Below are 22,330 nucleotides of genomic sequence, written 5' to 3'. Positions count from 1 at the left end.
TACGCTCCTCTTGACCAAGGGTAAACTCAGGGTTGACCACACCGCCTCCCATCAGGTCAGACAGTGGGACCCCCACTACAGTGTCGGACTAATGTCCGTAATTACCATAAAAAAACCAGTGAAAGTTTAATATCACAATACATATATAATACCCGTAAAGTCCAGATCAGGACAAGATCTCTATGCCATGAATGAAAATCAATTCCACAAACATTGACGGTAAAATCATTTTAATATACACATATGGTTTCACAAATTATTCAAAGTCAAGGCATACGTAACCATTAAAATAAATACTTGAAATGAATAATTAAATTATATATATATGTATTTGCCACAATTGAAACTACGCATAATTATACAAAACGGATGTACTAATACGATTGCTATGACATAGCAAAGTGCAAATAAATATGAGTATCCTTTAACAATATAAATTATTAAACATAATAAAATGAAATAATGAAATAATTATTTCCAAATAGTAGCCATTAAATAATTATTTCAAAATAGTAGCTACTACCAACTCATTTGGTCTCCATTGGGTTTCTCGCTAGACTTGGAACTCCCTCTCAAATCTGAATCCCACCTAACAAGAGAACGGGATAAATAAATAAAATAGGCTACTGACCGAAAAGAACGCAAACGAAAATATAAGAAATAATAACTGAATATCTAATTGGGCTCACTAGCTCCAACTGGTTCAAACCTGACCTTGCATAAGCAAACTAGCCTCTAGCTTGCACTTATACCAACTAAATTTGGGCTATACCCTCCTAAACCAACTTGAACCAACCTTAATTTCACTGAACCAAGTTTAACTTAACCAACCAGCCATGAACCAATTCTAAGTCTTATACAAAATCTCTTGAACCAACTTGGTTTAACTGAACCCAATTCTCCTTAATTGGTTCACCATAAAATCATTAGCTCAAAACTTGAACCAAGCCCAAATCAATCTAAACTAACTTAACTTAGACAAAACAATTCAAGTCTAGCCACAACTTATCTTGATTTGATCAAACGTAGACCAAATCAATTCATTGAACTCAACCACATCAACTTGGTTAGCCAAACCCAACTCTAAATTCAACCATCTAGGTTCAAACCCACTCAAAAGAACTTGACTAAACCAAATCAATTAAACTCAATTAACACATTTCCAACCATTATCATCACCATCTTAATCATCATTTTCATCATCATCATCATCATCATCATCATCATCATCAATTTAATTAACCAAAACAAACCCTAATTCCAGTCGTTATAGTAATCTACAGTAAATTCGAGAATTCTTCCACCATTCCAAGCAAGATTCAATTCAAATACAAATGTTTTCAAAGGAAAATTAAAGCACTCATTATCTACAACAATAAACCAAACTTTTACTATCCAATCAACACCAAATCTCACAAAACATACCAAATTTTTACAAAGTTTGTCCAAGCTTTTCATCAAGCTAACCATTAAGATTCTTACCAAGCAAGCAACCACTCCGGCGAGCTCCCTTCTACGATCTCCAACCCCAACTCTTCAAGCCTCTCATTTTCTTTTTCTTTTCTTTTCTTTCTTTTTTTTCCACTGGTTTAAAAGGCCATTAATAGAGTAAAAAGCTTCAACTGAACTAATCAACCATATTTTTCTTTTAACTTTAATTTTTGCTGAAATTCACTTGCAATCCCTATCAGGAAAGAGTCTTACAAAAGGTCCTTGTAAACTCTCCAACGGTGCCTATGTCATAAACTAGTATTTCATAAAGGTCTCTGGCAACTAATCTTTCAGTCCTTGGTCGCTGGAAGCACTTCAGATCAATCCTCTTATTTACTTGTGAACCCAAAATCTTTTATGAACTCTCACATATAACTCGTGGTTTCCATTTAGGCTCATCCATAGAACTACTCTACAGAATAATCTTACTGCAGCTGTGATAATACATTGAATATAATTTTCAATGGGTATCCAAAAATTCAGGATATTACACCATGAATGCCAGGAGACAACTTAAAAAACAGCTTAGAAAAAAGACCTTCTCAAAGGCGGCTTGTTAAATAGGTTCCTAAGGGCGATGCCCTAGAAATAATTAAAGTAGAATACATGGGATGCACACTAGCTTGAACTTGACACAATTTTCCATCACCATTTCCCTAGAAAGGGCATTGTTAAAGTCTTTGAGATTCATAACACCCCAACCTGATTTACACAATCAACTTCAACTTACTAGCCAACAACCATGCTTATGAACTCTAGGTCCAAATAGGAGAGAATCATGGAGGATACTATTAATGGCCCTGGCCCTAGAAACCTAAGTTGGAAATTCAAAAATAGACATCCATTAAGTTGGGATGGATATGAGGACAAAGTTCACCAATGTGAGTTTGCCACCTAATAACAGAGTTTGGATTTCCAAAATGAGATTTTCTCATTCTTGATGACGATGATGTTTGCTAGAAATGGGAAACCTAGGTAAGTAAGAGATTGAAGACCCGTGGAATAATTGAGAGTCCTAGACAAAGAGGTGTTAAGAAGATAGGAACTTGCATGTATCTTGTGTAATATAGGAGTGCTTTCTTGAAGTTGATAGACAACCCTGAGATGCCTTCAAACAGATAGAGAATAAACTTTATCATCTTAAGGTCGTTGATACCTCTTGCCCATAGGATTAGCAGATCATTGGCACACTAGAGATGACACGTCTTACTAAACTTACCTAGTGGTACCCTATAAAGGTCCCTTTACGAGAGGGCATGCAACAACATGGTGTTTAGGACATTAGTTATGAGGACGAAGAGCAAAGGTGTGATAAGGTTGCCCTGCTGTAAACCATAGTTATATTTGATGTAATCAATTGGAGAGCCATTAATGAGGATGGAAGCTATGGAGTGTAGAGTATGTTTTTAATCCAATCAACCTAGTAAGCCCCATAGCCCCTAGCTAATAGAAGATTAAGAAGTAAATTCTAGTCCACCATATTAAATTCTTTTACCAAATCTACTTTGATGATGTTACCAAAAATCATGCAATTTTTAAGACTGAATAATAGTTCCTCCGCCAATACAATGTTATCTGAAATATATCTTTTTTTATATGAAAGCTGATTGAGGGGTGCCAACAAATTAACCCAGAACCTTGCTAAGGCAAGTGATGAGGATTTTTAAAATGATTTTGAGAGTAAAATTAATCAAATTGATCGAGCAAAAATTTGTAGGAAACTATGAGGTATCCACTTTAAGGATGAGAATTGAAAGGGCCTTCTAAGCATTAGAGGTCAGTTTTCTATTTGTGTGACATAGTTTAGCACAGTCAAATTGTGAAGTGTTTGAAATTATACAATGTTTGTGATCAAATAATTGTTTCTTAGCTTTGACCCAAAACACCCAATAATGCAAGAACTCATGGTATTAGCAAATGCTCATTCTTGAAAAGACTAGGGAGAATCATTTAAAATTTGGGAAAAATTAATTTACATATTTCTAATTTGTTCTTAGAATGCTTACTGTAGATATGAGTACGTGCGTATATAGAGCACACGATTTTCACTAGTTTGACAAACTCAACAAATGGTTGTTCTTGGAAAAACTTGGAAGAATCATTTAGAATATAAAAAATTGATTGCCATACTTCCGATTCATTCTGGGAGTGCTTAACGTGGATATGCATTTTTCTATTTTATTTTTATAAGCCCATATCATCTGGATTCCATTTGGAATTTGATGATTTATACTTAAATCAAATTTGTTCTAAATATGGACTTCATGAGAAAAATGGTAGGAGTATAATGATCTTTATGAAAAATTTTAGATCACATAATAATGAGATTTTGTACAGATAAACACACAAATATGATATTGGAGGTAGACAAGCACATGAAAATATGGTCTTCTATGAGAGAGAGATACAAATTGTTTAATTAACTACAATGTTGATAAAAGATATTTATATTTCATTAGAAGAACAAGTTCGATAGTATGAAGAATGTATATTTGTTTTTATTATAATAATAATAATAATAATAATAATAATAATTATTATTTTGACAATAGATGACAAACTCCCCCAATTTTAAAGATAAGTCAGGGATGTGCATGTGCATGTGTGGGGAGCAAAGCTTAATGCCTACCCCGTGCCTTCACCTTGTACGGACATGGAATTCGATATTGAATCTTCCCCCGAAATGAATGTCCTAGGCAAAGGATCCGGTACCAATTGACCCAAAGGTCGTTGGTGAAGAATGTATATTCTAAACCCTAAAATGGCTTGTGCACATTTATAAACAAAAAAAATAAAAAAGAAATTTTTTTTCTAAAAAATAAATTGTTAAAATTGACTTATGACATGTACATTTAATACCGAAAATTGATCAAAATTTCTTTTAATGCTCATTGTAAAATTGTTTGAGTTTTGTCTACAATACCTTCATTGGATGTATCGCATCCCCTGGCTACAAAGTTGAGTTCGATCACTCATATGTTATGTTAGTAGCCTCTCCGGTCCTTTTTATTTGTTTCATTTTAGAAGTTTTTTTTTTGGTTTTTTTACTTGTCCATTTAAAATATTTATAAAATATAAAATAAATATTTATAAAATATAAAATATTATTTTAAAAATCTAATTTTTATATTTAATGTAATGGACAATTTTCAATAAATCATATTCAACTACATATTTTATTAAATTATATTTTAAATAAAAATAATTTTAAAAATTAATATAATTTTTTATAAATTTTAGATTACTAACTATTTTTAACCAACTTTCCTAATTCATGTGATTAGTTAAAATAGATAAGAAAAGGACAGGAGGAGTGACACATATATGACTTTAAAGAACCCATTAATTCACCTGAAATCCATAAAGATGCAGTTGAAAGTTGAACCACTGTACTCAGGAAGGCAATCACTATTGACTAGAAAAATCACAAAAGAAGAACATAAACTTAATTTGATAAACATAAGGCAAAACTAGTAAATAGAACTCCTTAAAACACAATTTACAAGACTTCAAAACATCAACCTCTCAAAAATAGTAAATAGCTGAAAATTACAACTATAAACATAGTCTTAATTCCACCTGTCAAACACAGCTCAAAGTCATACACACTGAATTCAACTCACAAATAATAATCCAGACAAAGTATTCAACTCATTGCCTGAATTGTTCAATGTGATCCATCCATTACAATAAGTGAACAATTCATTCTAATTTTGAGGGATTTTCTTAACTTCTTAAAAGTTCAGTTTGCAACAAGTACTTAACCTCAATAAACAGAACTAAATTAACAAGTTATTCACAACCAAGTTCACAAACCAAATCACAAAGACAAACACAACATGAACATGAAACAGTAACAATCTATGCTAAATTGCGAAGAAAGAAGTAACTACTAACCTGACTTCACCGAGCCTTAACTTCAACATTGGCAACGGTGAGCTCTTCTTCGGAGAAATCAGAGCGCAAATCATCAACTTTTGATAACAAGTAAGCAACATCAACCATGCTGGGCCTCTTGGAAGGGTCTCTGTTCAAGCAAGCTCTAGCAATGCCTAAAACAATGACCACGCTTTCCATCGAACAACTCATGTGCACAAGAAACTCATCCATCCACAACCTCAGCTCATCTCTTCTCACACCCATTTTATCAAACACCTTATCTACACTCATCCAAAGAAGCTCACCTCTCGCATGCACTGCTTCCCTCCCAGAAACAAGCTCAAGAAGGATGACCCCATAAGCGAAAACGTCCATCTTGGTGGTGACAAGGCCGTCGGAGAGGTACTCCGGCGAGACGTAGCCTTGGGTGCCAATGATGCGTGTGGTGAAAGCGTTGCAGCCGGAGCGAGCGAGGCCAAAGTTAGCGATCTTGGCTTTCATGGTGGCGTCGAGGAGGACGTTGGTGGACTTGATGTCTTTGTGGACGACCCGGGGCCAAGTGTGCTCGTGGATGTACTGGAGGGCGTTGGCGAGGTCGAGGGCGATGCGGAGGCGGGTTCTCCATTGGAGCTTGTGGGGCATGGCCGGGGAGTGGAGCCAGTCATGAAGCGAGCCATTGGGGATGTACTCGTAGACGAGGTAGCAGCCATTGTTCTCTTCGTCTATGCAAAAGCCCTCTAGCTTCACCAGGTTGCTATGGTTCACCTTATATATATATATATATAATTTTATTATGTATTTTATTATAAATTTGTTTTTCCAAATAAATAATAAATAATATTAAATAATCTATAATTTTTATTTTTTCAAAGTAATTATCTGACACTGACAGGGATATTTTACCTTTTGAAGAATCTTGAGCTCATCAGTGGCGTCCCATTTCATTCTCTTGATTGCGAAAACCTGGCCGTTGATTATCCCTTTGAAAACGGATCCGTTAATCAAACGATCGAAGTCCGACGTGGCATGCCTTAGCTCCTCGAGCTCGAATACCCTGTACTTATCCAGCAAATCGGAAATATCGACCGTTAGATATTCATCTGACGGCTGTGGTGATCCGATCATTTTCTTCTTCTTCTTCTTGTTCTTCTTCTTGTTGATGGCCGTATTCTGTGCTTGTCCTTGCCATGCTCGCCATTTCCAAGCGAGCGAGCTTAGTAGCAAAACCCACAAGACCACCATGATCGTGAACCCAATCGCTAATCCCACGACGACGCCATGATCGTCAGTGGACCGTGGAGGAGGCGGAAGCAGTACTGAAGAGCGGTTGAGCATCATAGGAGGTGGGATCCGAGATATGGGGACAAGTACCGTGGTGAAATGCTTGATCTTCGTCTCCGGGCCGTTCATGGAGACCAGAGATGGGACATCGGAGCCGAAGTTCGATGCGATCGACCGATATGAATCGGAGGGCTGGAAGACATAGGTGATGAGCGCCGGGCTGCTCTTTCTGGGACACTGGCAGAAGATTGGGAGAGTGACATCGACGCCGATCTGGAGTTGGGTGGGGATGAGCGTCGGATTGACGGCCTCGACGGCAGGGTAGGCGGTGAGGTTATGGAATTTGTAGGTCGAAACGGCGTAGAAGGTATCGCCGGAGAGGATCTGGTAAGTTGTCGGAGCGTAGGAGAGGTTAGAGGTGGCACCACCGCAGGTGCAGGTTAAGGGGATGAGGAGGGGGTCGCCCAGGCTGATAGCGGCGGCGAGGGAGAGGTTGCTGGCCCTGGATATCATCAACCGGCTAACACCGAATAGGTCGGCGACGGCGGCGAGGTCTTGCTCCGCCGCCGCACGGTAAAAGGCGTATGCCCGGCAAGGGTAGATGGTCCGATCGTCGGAGCAGTTGTAGCTATTGGCTTGGCCTTGGGATTGGTGTAGCAAAGCCAAGAAGCAAAGGAGAAGTATGTGAATTTTTGCTCTCTTACTATTCATTCTTCTCAAGTTTGCGTGCTTCCATCCCCGTCGGCCATTGAAGGCCTTGTGGAGGTCAACTAGCAGGTACGTGGACTATGCTTACGCATAATACCATGATTTTTTTAAAGCTTTTGAATTTGTCTTCTCTGTTTTGGTTAATGCTAGCAATTGGTTCCTTCTCATTCTCAATTTGTTTACATTATCATCTTGTCATCTTCTTCTACCATAATATTTTTTTAAGCTCTAAATTAATTAATAAGTGGACTGATTCTTAATTTTGTTTGTTGAACTTGAGCATATGATTTATGAATTCTTGTTTTCCTGCTATGGACCTTGTCATTTCTCATTCCTTCCTTCTTTAGGAATATGATTTATGTATTGAGTTGTGTTGTTCTTATTTGGAGACTGTTTGGCAACATCCATGGCCTTATCACTTCCCCACCAATTTTACCATTTTGCATGAATCAAACATGAAAGTGTAACGTTACCATTTACAGATTCTTGGGATCCTTCAAAGGTTACATGAACCAAACTTCCCCTTATGGATTTTTTTTTTAATTCCTTTTTTTCTTTTTACTGCATCCATAGAAAAAAAATTAAATTATGAGACTCCATATTTCAATTGGTTCTTATGTTTATACGTTCATGTAGGTACGCTTCCAGTTATATATATCTATAAAATCTATTTTTGGTCTTCCTGTCGAGCTTGTGAAGTCCTTGCACCAATGGTGCATCTCTAAGTTAAAACAGAATCCAATCTTAAGATTGTCATAATTCTAGTTCTGGCTTTCAAGTAACGTGTTGCACCATGTTGAAGGATATTTGTGGATTGTCTCACAATGTATGATTTCATTCATCAATATTTTTTGGATTTTGTCAATAATATGATTTTATTTTTTGAGTTGTATTGAATATGTGCATTGTCTTGATTTATGATTTCATTTACCAGTCATCACTCTTTGATTCGAATGAAACGGTAGTATTTGCACCGTTTGTTTGAGGGAGTTTCTGTTGTTGATTTGTTTATTTTTGCATCAGGTCTGGGATTGGAAACATAGAGATAAATAAATAAACAAATAAATTTTAGATTTGACATATTAGAATGTGGTTCTAGTTAATGCAGCTACGCCATTAATTAGTATTGCTCAATTTAACTCTGGTCTTTCGGTCAAGCTTCTAAAGTCCCAGATTGAAAGAAAGGTGCTTCTCCATGTTAAAACGAATTCCAATCTTATGATGGCAAGAATCCTATGTTTAATCTTCAAGTGAAGTGTGTGGTTCAATTAAAAAATAGCCAAATTTTCTAGATTTATTACTCCAATTGGAAGTCTTTCTTTGATTTGATGCACTTGTTATTAAGTAGTTATGTGGGAATTTCATACAATTTGGTTGAAGTGAGTCTTGTATGATTTATGTTCTACTTCATATGCATATATATATATATATATTCGGCAATTGATCTAGAATTGGAGTTATTAAAAAAAAAAAAATATGAGATCTAAAAGAACTAGAATGAAGTTCATTCTAGCTTGCCAAGTCTTGGAGCGATGGTATTTCTCCATGTTTCAATGAATTCTCATATTCTAGGTCTGGCCTTCAAGCCAAATGTGGATAGAGGGACAGTGAGAGGCTTGACTTTTTTGTTTTTTATTTATTAAGAAGAGGATCAAGGAGCAGTATTATTTAGGATGCAGTTTGAGAATTTGCCATGTGTCAAAAAGCTATGTATTTTATCTAAATTAGTAGTTTATCCATAAATTTTTCACCTATGTGGTTTTTTTACAGAGTGGATAACCCACATTATTTACACTATTTATCACTATTCACCACACATAAAGTGAGATTTGAGCACCCACTCTTTTGTGTAGGACTCCCGTGCTTTACCATTGAACTACACTAACACTGGCCTTTTGTAGCCTTTTAGTAGTTTTGTTTGATTTACACCCATTGATTTGGAAATAAAAGCTTGCAGATCAGAATTGTTGTGCAACTTCAAACAATATCATAAGAAGTGATTGCCATTTCTATCTAGTTTGTTGTTACTGAATACATGCTTTTTTTAAACAACTGCTGGCAACTCACTGTCTGCATATTGGTGAGTTGTATGAATTTAAGAGTTCATTTATTGAAATACAGGAAAAAAGAGTTCATTTGTTATCCTCTCATTGATTTGTTAGGAATATTTTTATGGATTTCTGCTGTTCTTGTGAGGATATAACATATAAGCATGTGAATTTGATAATGATTGCTTTATTGCTCGAATTGAGTCTTCTTAAATTGTTTCTCCTGCATTTTATTACAGTGGCTTGTTCTTATGCTTTACAGAGAAGCTCAATTTTGTCATTACTCAAACTCCGTCACAATGCACGCTCTTAAAATAAGAGATTTACTCAAATTTGACAATCTCCAACAATCTTCTTTACTTGATTTTATTTTATTTTTTATTTTTTTTTAAAACCACAATCTCTTCTGCTGACAAAGCACTTGTTTAGGGTGCTGTAGCTTGAAGGTTGAAGAAAGTTGGATTGCATGGTTGTCTTCTTGATCAGAGATTAAGGAACTCTCAATAGTGGAGGACATATGCCCGTCCTTTTTGGGCTTGACCGGTCAAAGATATAGAATTATATTAGGTCAAAGCGGATAACTTGAAATAGGGGTAAGCCCTTACTATTAATTATCCCGAATAATATCGTGGGAATTTTTGATTAAAAATCAAGTGTGAGAGAACAAAACAAGGGGAATGAGATATATGAGTTTATTGATTTCACGAAATATATATGATTTATTTTTAAATACATATGCTTGATTATTTTTTCAAAATTAAAGAAAATCAATATCATTATCGGTGCCTTCGAGTCTCATTTGATCACTTTATTATTAAAGGGTCCACAACACACTTTGGCTTCTTTAATGTGATGAGGCATGTTTCATTGATTTGTTAACTTGTTGATTTTGTTACAATTTTTTTTTTTTATATTTCCTTGTTGAGGAGCATGATTGAATATATTTATTTTGGATCGGTACTTTTTTTTTTTATAAAATCTTTAAAATTTTCATCTTAATATAATTTCTTCGATTTCGAGTTGTAACTTTTATGTATGCATGCGTTGAAAACTTGATCTCTTTTGACTCAACTTTTATGAATGCATGAGTTACAATCTTGATCTTCTTTGACTCAACATTAAATGCTTTGACTTTTCAATGTGTTAAAAGTCTTTGAATTTTTAATTTAATGAAATTTTCAAATCTTGACGGTTTATGCCTAGTAGATTTTCAGGAATATTTCTTTTTCATTTGAGATTTTTAAATACTGATTATCTCATATTTTTGAGTCTTGATTTGTTATAATGATTTAGGTGGCAATGTGGTACCTCAAAAAGAGAATTCTACGGGGCAGAATGAGTTTGGAGTATGGCACTTTGAAAAGTGAACTACACATGCCAACTTTAGAAGGAGTGTGGTACCTCGAAGGCTAAACTCAATAGGGTGATCTTAAAAAGTGAGGTTTTTGGCAGTATGTAGAGAGATAGTCTCACGGACTCGGTTTCGTAGTAATTACGACAAAATTAAGATGTGGCTTATCCTTACCCGTTGGATTGCCCCAATTTAATAACTTTTAGCACAAAGGGTAGCAATTTTTTAAGGTAATTACTAATCTATTTTTATATTATATAATAAATAAATAATAAAATTTATAAACTCATGGCTAAGAATGAGCCATGTCTTAGTTCCATGATAGTTAACACGGAATCGAGTTTATTGGATTATTTTTCATGTACCTAGAACCACTACTGGGAAAATATATAAAAGATTATTAGGTCAAGCATGTTTCCATAATAATCATGCCTCATTCCTTGGCCAATTTAGCTCTCGGTACAATATCATTTAAATCCCAATAAATAAAAAGTGTATCATGCTTGAATCTACGAGGGGTTCACGGTGGAGAAACTGGATTGGAAAAAGAAGGGTATAATCCTAGTTAATTTATAAAGTGAAAATCATGACATGATCTTGTATAAAACTCCAAGACCCAACTAAATATAATTTTAAATCACATGAATTCAAAATTATTCTTAGTCTTATATTTGTGGAAATCTTTTGACAAATTTCTTTTTGGTAAGACATTTGGATTGGAACATGGCACTTTGAAAGGTGAACTTCACAAGCCAACATTAAGATAGTGCGTGGCACTTCAAAAGGAAAACTCCATGGGCCAGCTTTAGAACGGGATGTTTTGACACTATGATCATCTCAAAGGGAATTCTTGATGAGACATTTGGGTTGAAGTGTGGAAACCTTGAAAGGTGAACTCCAAATGCCAGCTCTAAGATGGAGGGTGGCACCTAGTAAGATGAACTCCATAGGCCAACTTTTAGACGTGCTTAATACCTTGAAAGGTCATCTCTATGGTTGATTTAAGATGAGGGTGCTTTGTGAGTGTCATTCCATCATAGGTTGAACTAAATTGGCTAAACACTTGGTTGAGGTGTGGTACGTCTAAAAGTGGACTATGCGAGCCAATTCTAAGATAGAGTGTGGCATCTTAAAAAAATGAAATCCATGGGTGGATCTTATAATACAAGTGCTTTTGCTAATGTAATAACTTCAAAGAGGAAATCTAAATGGACAGTTGGTTGGAGCACGATACTTTGAAAGGTAAAACCCACAAACCAAACATCTTACATATAAATCTTTGCATAATTAATTTTTATAAAATAGTTAATTTTTTTTTTACATAACTCTTCACCCTTTTATAACTTATATAAAATAATAATAAAAAAATCCTAATTAGGATTTGTATACAATGGTTAGTGGCATATTGCATGTGAGTCAGTGAGAATAATGATCACGTGAACAATATCATGTTGATGTTGAGATGAAGCATTAATCTCCATTGAGGGTAGTCTCTATTCATTAAAATTGTAGAAAATCGTCTTAGCTAAAATATAATATCTATTGTCTAAATAAAAAAAAAAATATGTATCTTTACTTTATATTTCGACTAGATCACAGAAGATCTCATTATTTGATTTTACAATTGATTAAGATTGCCACAATAACAAAAAGTATATTGAATTTCACCTTTCATGACACCTCATGTTTATGAAATTTTTGGGGAGTATACGTGACTTGAAATGCAATCACCACTGTCCAATTGAATCTCTAGTTAAAAAAAAATCGCCTTACTATTTGATTATCTACTCAATGAAAATTGGTCATACAGGCATAACACCAATTTCATTGCTTTTATTAACCATTTTTTAAGGAAAATGTTGAACTTGAAACATAACCTCCATTGCCCTTATTGAATAAAAATGTCTTAAATCATTATTTAAAATTTTAGTAAGATTGGAGAGGATATTATTGTTTGATCTTACACTTGATTAGGATTATTCATGGTAGGAAATATTGCAAAGTTAAATTTTAGCCCTCAAAATTCCTGCATTGCCTTCGCTTTTTCCCACCATTTTTCATACGTTTGTCTCCCTTTTCTTGGTTAGCATCTCCTTCTCTTTTCCTTCCCTCAAAAGCTCCTTCACCAAAAAGCTCATACAATACAAAGCTCCTCATCTTTTCCTACGGGGTTGCTTTCATTTATAAGAAGAGAAATTTTATTTAAATTCCAATAAGATCGCCGCACTCATAATTTGAATTTCCTCTCATCATATTATTTTGACAATTTTAATGTTAGTTTGAATTTCTTAGAAGACATTTTTTTCTTAATTTTTTTTATATATAAAGTCCAATTTTAACTATAATCTTTCTAGGTTTGATTTTGAATGATGTACTAGTTCAAATAAGATTAGGACTACAATTTTATTATAATTAAAATGTTATTTTGAATGTGACTAGCATTAATTCTAGTTAGATATAACTATAATTTAATTTATAAAATTTTTTGGTATAAACAACATATACTAAAATGTAAATTGGAATATTTCCTCTTGGAATATCAACTAATGATGAGGATAAAAAAATCATTATTATGGCTCACTTTTTTTATGTTTGCTTTAACAAGAAGACTTAGAAATTCATGTCAACTGCTATTCTCTATCTCATCTGAGTTATTATTCTTTTGACAAGTTCTTCAAATGTTGAAGTGGATAGCAAGTGATGCAAAAAGGTCGTGGAAGAAGTTTGTGCAAATCACTTGAGCACAAAACAAGTAGTTGAAAGATTGCGGTGAGATGAATACCTTATTTTCAGTTACGACTTGCCCTAAGAATACATGGTAATATGAATTCCTTACCTTAATCACTAAAGTTTTTCCTAAGGGTGTGGACATGTGTCAATAACCCAATCTTCCCATATGAAAATGAGTTATACATGATGGGATAGCTTGCTTGAAGGCTGTGGATATAATTATGGATTTTTGGATGTGTTTAAACGATCATCCCTGTCGAAGAACTTGCCTTTAAAGATTAATGAGCATAGGCTTTCAAATCTATCGTACAATAAGAATAAATCCTACTCTAAGAAAAAGCTAGTAGCATTTAATTTCTTCTATTATCTTATCTCATGGTTTTATATCTTTGTTTCATTTGCGATTCTCTTATAGTCAATGACTATTGTATGCTAGTTTATTGACTCACTCATATGTCATGGTTTAATATCTTTTAGCTTTAAAAGCTAAAAGAGAAGTTGTTAATCCTATGCTAGTAAGGCCCAATTGGTTTCACACACTCAAGTTAGAAGAATGTATTTACAATTGCTGTTGTGTAGGTAGTGGAAGTAATACCAATGGAACACTAGTCAAATCTAGAAGATTGGTGCCTTCTACTAGAGCTTTTAAACATTCTATTCCAAAGAAGGTGACAGTATCCCACTATCTTTATTTTATTATAGTGTAATGTTTCTGCACACTCTTATCCTTTGATTGTTGACCTCTTTTTGAAATTTTTGTCTATTTGTACGATTCTACTAAAGTGAATAAGAAATTTCCTTGTTGTGAAGGTATTGTGTAAATTATACTGATTCTTCTTGATTTTAGATTTAAAGCCATTAGGAACTTCGGTGGCATATGGTTTACAATTATGTTATTTTATCATTAAAAGTGATTAAATGAAAGGTTTATACACCATTAGAAAAGAGTTCCATCTCTATTATAATTTATTTTTATGTTTGTCATTTTATTGGCATTTATTTACATCTTTCATCCTATTCCCATTTATTTGAATTGTAGCTCATCAGTTTGAGGAACTTAATGGACACTATTATAATTGTTTTGATTGTTAAATTTATTAAAAAAAATGGAATCTCTCAAGTTATTTTTTTTATATCGAGCATACAAGCAATTTAAAGTAAGAATAATTTAAATGGAGTAAATAAAACTTACTTTTTTTTATCTCTATTATGTTAAACTAATTTTTCTATTCCTTTCAAAATAAAATTTTGTTAATAGAAAAATTTATTTGATATACTAAAATAATAAATATACTTAAATATAATATTTTATAATAAAAAAATATAATACAATATTATTTAATTTCACTTTTATATTTATCCAAGTAGACATGTGACTTATACATTAACATAAAACAAAATTGGTAAGAACTTGTTAATTTGGAGTACAATGTTATTTGGCATATAGAAAAATACATGATATACTAATATTTAAACTTTTATTATTTATTGTAAGAACTTGCCTTGATACCAAAATAAAACATTCACACATAATATCAAGCTAAAAGTAGTGCTATTTTTTATACGACCATGCAAAAGTAGTGTAGTTGTGACTCATACGCATATGTGGATACCCAATATTTCATAATTTTTTGAATAATATATAAAAATCCCCACGATTTGTAAAGAAAAGCAAACAATAAAAAATAAATTATGCTTATATATAATAAATCCATATGATGGATGGATTACAATGATTCATTTATCGTGTACCATTTACAAAATTTTTATCACATTACTTAGTGATTAAAAGTATAAGTTTTTTTATAAAAAAATAACAAATTTAGTTTATAGTGATGCTCACCAATATCCATTTTTTTAACGAAAGAAACTGGACTTGATCAGGCTTATAGTCACGGAGTGTGTATTCGAGGGAGCTCTCATGGGAGCCTAGCTTTACTAGTGAGAAGTACGCTTAACTGTCATGCACCTTTACCCTTTGTGAGAGTAGGGAATTGAACTCCCATCTCACCCAAGTAAAGGGGACTAAAGTGTGGCAGGACCAATAAGCCTTTGGCACTTACCAACATCTTAAAATGAGGTTTACAAATTTTTTTGCTTTAATTTTGGATTTTACATGCCTGAAGCTTGAACAGATTATGAGATGAAATCTAAAAATCACAGTTCTAAAAACAATCAATACAATAATAAATTGAACATCAAAGTGCAGTTTGGTAGTAGACCTCCTATACATATCCATTAAATTGCAATAGCTTTATAATTCAAACCAAAAAATATGTTATGATTAATTGGAGTCCAAATTTCAAGTATAAAGAAGTTGATCTACTTGCTCTGATACTAACAGAAAAAACTTGCTACGATACCAATGAAAATAACTTACTCATAGAGAACATATTGTTTGTTTTTTGGTGACATTTATATTTCTCATGTAGAGACAATAATATGAAAGATTTATGGTATCGGTGATTGTCCTAACACTACACCATTTTTTATTTTTAGAAGCGCATATTTAGAGGGGTTTTTAAAAAACTGCCTTGATAATTATGTAAATCTTTTTTTATACTAATCTATTGAGCTGGTTTAACAAAATCCGTCTACTTTTAAATTAAGAAAAAAAATAAATCACTCACTCTCTCTCTCTTTTTCTCCAATACTCACTCACACACACAAACACACACACACACACACACACACACACACACACACACACACACACTACTACTACTGGCCTCCTCGATTTTTTCAAGACTTGTCCAACTTTTCCAACTTTAATTCAGACATTTCCGTCGAACTCCAAAGTCTTGCAGGCATCCTAACCCATCGTTCCTCCGAGCATGACAAACCAGGCTCCCCGATCACCTGATTAGGGTTTCTCCTCCATCGTTCGTCATCCTAGCTAGCGATCCCCACTCTCGAGCTCCTCGGCATCCGAACTCTTGCTCCTACCTTGGGTTTAAGTGGAAAGATCCATGGGTTAGCTCCATTGGCCTCCGAATGATCCCTAATTAGGTATTCTTGATTTTGTTGGCATTTTGATCCTTTGTATTGTTATCTGTGTTCTGATTTAGCGATTAGAGTCATTTAGGTTGTGTCGGATGTGAATGCTACTCTGATGATTGTTCTTGATCCTTTCGACTTTGATTTTGGTCGTTCTTGAGTTTGTTTTGTTGGAATTATGCATGGTCGATTGTTATACGAGGGTTTGAAGAATGATCATTTGACTTTGAGTCCTTGGATTATGATTTGATCGTTTGATGATTGATCTAAGCGTCTTTGTTTAGGTTTTATGAATGATTCATGTGTTCTTTGTTTAAGGATTCATTTCAATGGATCTGTTGTTTCTTTGCTTGATGCTGGAGTTTTTGGAGTTTCAATGGGTTGAGATTTGAATGTTGTTTCTATGATACAACCATTGAACAATGAGTGTCATTGATTTTGTGTGAAAGCCATTTCCACAAGTTGTTGATATATTGTTGTTTTTTGCTTGTGTTGATGTAAACTTTAGAGAGGGGTCTAGAGTCAAGAAAACATATGGTTCCTGACCAGAATTCACCTTGTTTCTTGTATTGAATGTAATGTCTTTGAGTCTTGAACTTATATTGGCCATAAATTGATTTAGGTGTGTTTGGTGAGTTGGTGACACAACCAGACAACCAGAGGAACTTGTTCTCACATGCCTTTCTAGTAGAATATTTTGGTTGTATTACTTGGCTAGCTTAAGGGTCATATAACTTATTTTTATTTAAAGGACACCATATGTAATAATTAATCATGTAATATGCATTTTGTCTCCTAATTACCCTTCTGCCTTAATAAAAATCTAGAATTACCTAAAAAAACACTATATTATTTAAATTTATCATTGATTGATACTCTCACCATCCTAATAATCTATGTTGTAAATTCTATGCTGCTCATAAGTTGATCAAAATCTAATACCCTATCTATTATATAGTTTTTATAAGCTTTTCTCATGTTTGCTTAGTCGTCTTGATCCTTGACTGCCTTAAAAGTTCTTTTCTAACCTATATTTCTATAGCTTATGAAATACACAAGGCCTAATCTGCTGGTTATTTTTGAAGGTCCATGTCTTAAAGCAAGGAACAAAACTTTCACTCCTTCTAATTTTTTGGCATCTTCTATTGATTAAAGCAACCTATCTAGTTAACATCCTGAACATGCTTGAAATTTGAATGCATCTTATAACTTAGTATCTGCTGCAAGGAACACATCTCACTGGTTTAGTTAACCAAATCTTAATGTTTCTTATTTTCAAGAGTTTGTCCATAAAAAAATAATTGGGTTTAGTGTTGCAACGCTGTTGCCTGTCAATCTAGTAAAACTGCTTGTGTGGTGTGGGCATAGCTCTTGCATCCTTTTATTTACATATCCTTTTTGAAAAGTTGTTTCTCCCTAATCATGATCAATATTTGTTTGACACATGCACTTGCTTTTCTTATTTCATATTATTATTATTATTATTATTATTATTATTATTATTATTATTATTATTATGTTACGACAGGGTTCAGTATTTCTGCTAGTAGGAATATTTCTAGCAGGAGAATCTCTAGGATATTGGATTGTGCTAAAATTCATTCTTTCTGCTGATGGTAATGTGAATGCTTGTATTGCTCAATTTGTGAGGTGGGCATTGTGTGTTATTGTTGTTGCATCTATTTTTCAGGTACTTCTCATGCTGGATATATGTATACATGTCGAAGTTACACGTTATTGGGGGCCAAAAAAAACTAGAGGAAATAACTCATGTGGGGTATTAGTGTTTTCTCGTCCTTTGATTGCTGCTCAAATGAATGATCAACAAATTTACTGATTTTATTTTTTTATGCCTGGTCAAATATAACAGATGGCAGTTGCTTAATGATGTAGTTGTTCACTCTTAGCACCAACCTATGTTGATGTAGATATTGTCAGCATGGTTTGCAGTTTCACTAAAAAATCATGGCTGGTCCCCTGAAGGTGCAAGACTCCTAATTACAACTATAACTAGAAAATATCAATCTATCCAGAATTCTACTAGAAATAGTGATAATGCAAATACATCAACTTGATTTGATGTGTTTTGATTCCATTCCTATAATTTTTTTCATGATCAAATAGGCTTTTACGAACTTTGCTGAGCATCACCCCCAAGATAATAATTTATTGACATTTTTGCAGTCATAATATATGATGTCTTATTAAAAACTTGAGGCACGGTTTAATTCTATTTCCAGTAATAATACCTAAGGATTTGGTGTGAAGGGGTGGTTATGTCTTATTCTAACTCTTTGTTTCCTCGGGCCATTCTTCTATAAATTTCACAATCTCTGCTAGCATTCCTAGCCAACCTGATCTTGTTTTAGTGTGCAACTTGGCTTCTGACTATTTTTATGTTCACTTTGCTAGAGCACGGTTGACCCTCTTTTAGCACTTGCTGCATCAGCCTTGTGTTTTGACAATTGTTTTGCCATTAGCTCCATTAAGTGGAGGCACCCATTGACAAGAAAGTAAGTTTTGTGATGGCCATTTTTATTTAATTACTGTTATTCTGATTATTGCTATTTATACAAACAACTGACACATCAAAAGGATAAAAATATGTGGCAGCAGAGGGCTAGGCATGCATCTGCAGGTTTTAGACAGGCTCAATTCTTCAGTTGATCTGGTGAGAGAGGTACAAAAAAACTTAGTTTGAGGAACTAGAGCACTCTTGGTACGGAAAAGACTGGTTCAAGGAACCTGACTAATCCCTATTTGAAATCTAACTCACCCACCCAAGGTATATACATGCTTATCTATATGAAAATGTTCAATGTGTTATTTCTTATTATATTGATGTCCATCTTTTAAAAAGAATATTTCATTTATAATAATTCCTCATCTTAACATAAACTACTCAACTGTTGTACATCATAAAAGTCTGCCTTTCTAGATAACCTACTTAAATAAAGAATGTAGGTTACGCATCATAGTAGGACTCGCCATAGAAAGGCTTTTTTGTATGCCACCCTTAAAGGAGAATGATTGTATGTTATTCTAATTCTTGAATTTTACAAGGTTTTTGTAAATTTGTTTACATGTTTGCTTTCTCAATTAAAACCATTATGATTACTTTTCAGCACAATCTTTTTCATGCTCGTCATATTGAGCTGAAGATGGTATTTTCTTTTACTTGAAATTATGGTCTTATGCCTTCATATGCATTTGATGTAACCCTTCTAGATGCTTAAGTCAAGTGAACATGATATAATGAACGTTCGTTATCACAAAGAAAATTGGGATTTCTTGTTTTTTTAGAAAGTCAAAAACTTGACTTTAAAAATCAAAATTTTTCTTTTACAAAATGATGAAATGCTTGGTCTGGCATCTATAATGCTGGAGAAGCTTTACTTTTACATAAAAACTTAGCCACTTATTTGGCTATTAGGGTCCTGATTTATCTGGTTGATGTGGATCCCTCCTCATCTCATACTAACATTTCCATGTGCTTGAAAACAGTTTGAGCCATCCTCACCCCTCATATATGATGTTGGGAGTGAGGCATGGATTTTGCTTGTTTAGTGTGTAATGTTTGAATGTAAACTCAGTTTAGGCTTGATAGTTGGCCAACTAAATGCACATATATGCCATTAATGCCAATATGTTGTTAATTATTTTGTTGCTGCCCCTAATATTGTTCCATTTTTTTCTTTCGAATTTTAACCATATACAAGATTTTTAAACCATTTAACAGGCCAAGCTGGTATACAATGTGTGAGTTTTGTATTTATAACTTAACTTACTACTGCTACTTATGTTAATCATTGAGGTTGGATGTATCAAAGTTTAGAAAATTGTGGAGGTCATCATTGTAAACAGAGGGAGTCCTTTTATTACCTAATGGAGCCTAGTGAAGAACTTTTTTTCCTATGCAAATTTATTGGCTTCACATTGGGACCTACATTGGAATATTGTCCCTGTCTGCTTTATAGTTGAACATCTACTTCTAATTGATAAAGTCTAGTCCTTTTAAATGGAATTTCAATGTTGTGCTTCTAATTGTTGAATTATAAATATATATGCTGCGTAGGATCCTTTGAGGATGTTGTGCTTTTAATTGAATATGCTAATTTATTATTTTTCTCTTTGTTTTTTTCTTTGATATGATTCTAGGGTTTTGTTTTTGAAACCATGGTTAGCATTCTGTCTGAATATCCTTGCAGTTTTCTCATTGACATGAAAAAATTTCCTTTATTTCTTATCGAGAAGTCCTGGTTTCTAGTATTAAAAAAAATCATGTGACAGCAACATTCATACTTACTATACTTCCTCGTAGTCTTAGTCATGTATTTTGATAGCCAATTGTTGTTCTTTGTTGTTAGATGATTAGTACATCAGATGCTGTATGATCCTTGCATCTTGGAGGTTGTGTGGCATTTGTTTGGAAAATAATATGATCTAGTTCATTGCTTATAAAATCATGTTTGGTTAAATTCTCAAGCAGCTTCTTTGATCTATAATTATGATTTTGTTGCCACAAAGCTTGTTTTAATGTCCATTGAAAATCTATTACAATTGAAACACAATCCCGTATTCTAGATTTTTCTTTTTTTTCTTTTTTTTTTGAAAGTAGATGAACTACATTTATGATGAAGGGAAGTATAATGGAAAGGCCATATGAAATTTATTCTATTTGGACCTAAAATTTGCTGATTCTTAAATTGCTAGAAAACAGGGAGTATGCTGATTGCAAATCCAAGTAACAATGTAGGATCAACACTTGTCTCATTGCATATTATTGATTTTTTATTGGAGATCTATATTTTATTTAAAAATATTTATCAAATCAAAATAAGATTATCTTCTTGCAGGCATCCACACTGGGCAATTGTGAACCTTGGGATCTTCATATGCATGCAGTGTTCTGGAATCCATAGAAGTTTGGGGGTACACAAGGTCATACCTTATTTCTAAAAGGTATATCTTTTAGAGAAAAAAAATTGGCTCCTTTTTCGCTTCTGTATATCTTTAAATTTGTGGTTTCCATTCTGTTTTCTCCATGGATATTACCAGATTCCATGTTGCAATCATATATACTTGCTTTTATAACCACTCCATGAAGCAGCTGGTTGTATAAGATTGCAGCTTTAAGGTCAAACTTTAGCAATATATAGGTTTGAAATTATCTTTCAAATACAATTTCATTTTCACCCATTTGCTATTTCCAATTCCATGATTCTACAAAGTACACTTGTTGATTTAATATTTTAATTCTTAATCTCCCCCATCAATAGACTCTAATTTTTTTTCCCAAAATAATTATGTATAAATCAGATAGAATTATTTGGTAGCTTAATGCATATATGTTCATGTATGAAAATTAGTTCTTAGCTAGTTGTTGGAAAGATATTTTATGTTTTGACCTAAATTGATTAGGCTTGAATTAGGGCCGATTATATTAATATTGATATAAATTTTTATATAAAAATAAAACATTTTCAAGCTGAAGCAGTGAAGCTTGATTGGTTAGAAGTTAGGTCTGATTTGGGTTGTAAGCTTTCATTATTCAACTCTGTATCCTTTTTCCTTCAGGAAATCTAGCATGAAACTAAGATGAAAGGTAGGCATTGGTTCTTCACATGAATATCCTTATGAGTATCAAACCAAACAACTTTATCTAATCATATGTTACATTGTCTTAATCTTTCCTTACGTTGGCAGTCAATAACACTCTCTACAAACATTAAAGTTCAGCTATTGACAATTTATCTAATCAATGCCGCAAATTTCTCAAGAAAAACATATCATTAACTAGCCACGTTAATTTGGACATCTATAAATTAGCAATACGTAATAACTA

The 22,330-nt window shown here is 33.5% G+C and overlaps 1 protein-coding gene and 1 long non-coding RNA gene across 5 annotated transcripts; one reads left to right on the top strand and one right to left on the bottom strand.

Moving 5' to 3' along the window:
* Positions 1-5,192: 5,192 nt before the first annotated feature.
* Positions 5,193-7,427, bottom strand: LOC120250244 (serine/threonine receptor-like kinase NFP). The gene is made up of 2 exons (XM_039259037.1): positions 6,274-7,427; positions 5,193-6,135 (listed from the first exon to the last, which is right to left on the bottom strand). Exons 1-2 carry the CDS (start codon positions 7,360-7,362, stop codon positions 5,395-5,397), a joined length of 1,830 nt encoding a protein of 609 aa, XP_039114971.1. The 5' UTR covers positions 7,363-7,427; the 3' UTR covers positions 5,193-5,394.
* Positions 7,428-10,999: 3,572 nt separating this feature from the next.
* On the top strand, positions 11,000-21,684 carry LOC120250245. 4 transcript variants are annotated; one of them, XR_005532973.1, is made up of 6 exons: positions 11,000-12,000; positions 13,429-13,527; positions 18,176-18,262; positions 18,898-18,998; positions 19,102-19,270; positions 21,342-21,684. It is a non-coding gene; the product is annotated as an uncharacterized LOC120250245 (long non-coding RNA). The 4 variants fall into 4 exon arrangements; XR_005532974.1 differs by lacking the exons at positions 11,000-12,000; positions 13,429-13,527 and adding an exon at positions 16,289-16,497; XR_005532976.1 differs by lacking the exons at positions 11,000-12,000; positions 13,429-13,527; positions 18,176-18,262 and adding an exon at positions 16,289-16,497.
* Positions 21,685-22,330: the final 646 nt, after the last annotated feature.

The sequence above is a fragment of the Dioscorea cayenensis genome, chromosome 19, assembly GCF_009730915.1.
Source record: "Dioscorea cayenensis subsp. rotundata cultivar TDr96_F1 chromosome 19, TDr96_F1_v2_PseudoChromosome.rev07_lg8_w22 25.fasta, whole genome shotgun sequence".
NCBI lineage: Eukaryota > Viridiplantae > Streptophyta > Magnoliopsida > Dioscoreales > Dioscoreaceae > Dioscorea > Dioscorea cayenensis.
Note: the sequence above shows the minus strand (reverse complement) of the source record. Positions and strands in the feature narration are given on the sequence as shown.

Coding starts and splice junctions, on each gene's coding strand:
- LOC120250244 (XM_039259037.1), bottom strand. CDS start 7,362: ATGAATAGTAAGAGAGCAAAAATTCACATACTTCTCCTTTGCTTCTTG. Junction 6,136..6,273: donor AGCTCAAGATTCTTCAAAAG/GTAAAATATCCC, acceptor TATATATATAAG/GTGAACCATAGCAACCTGGT.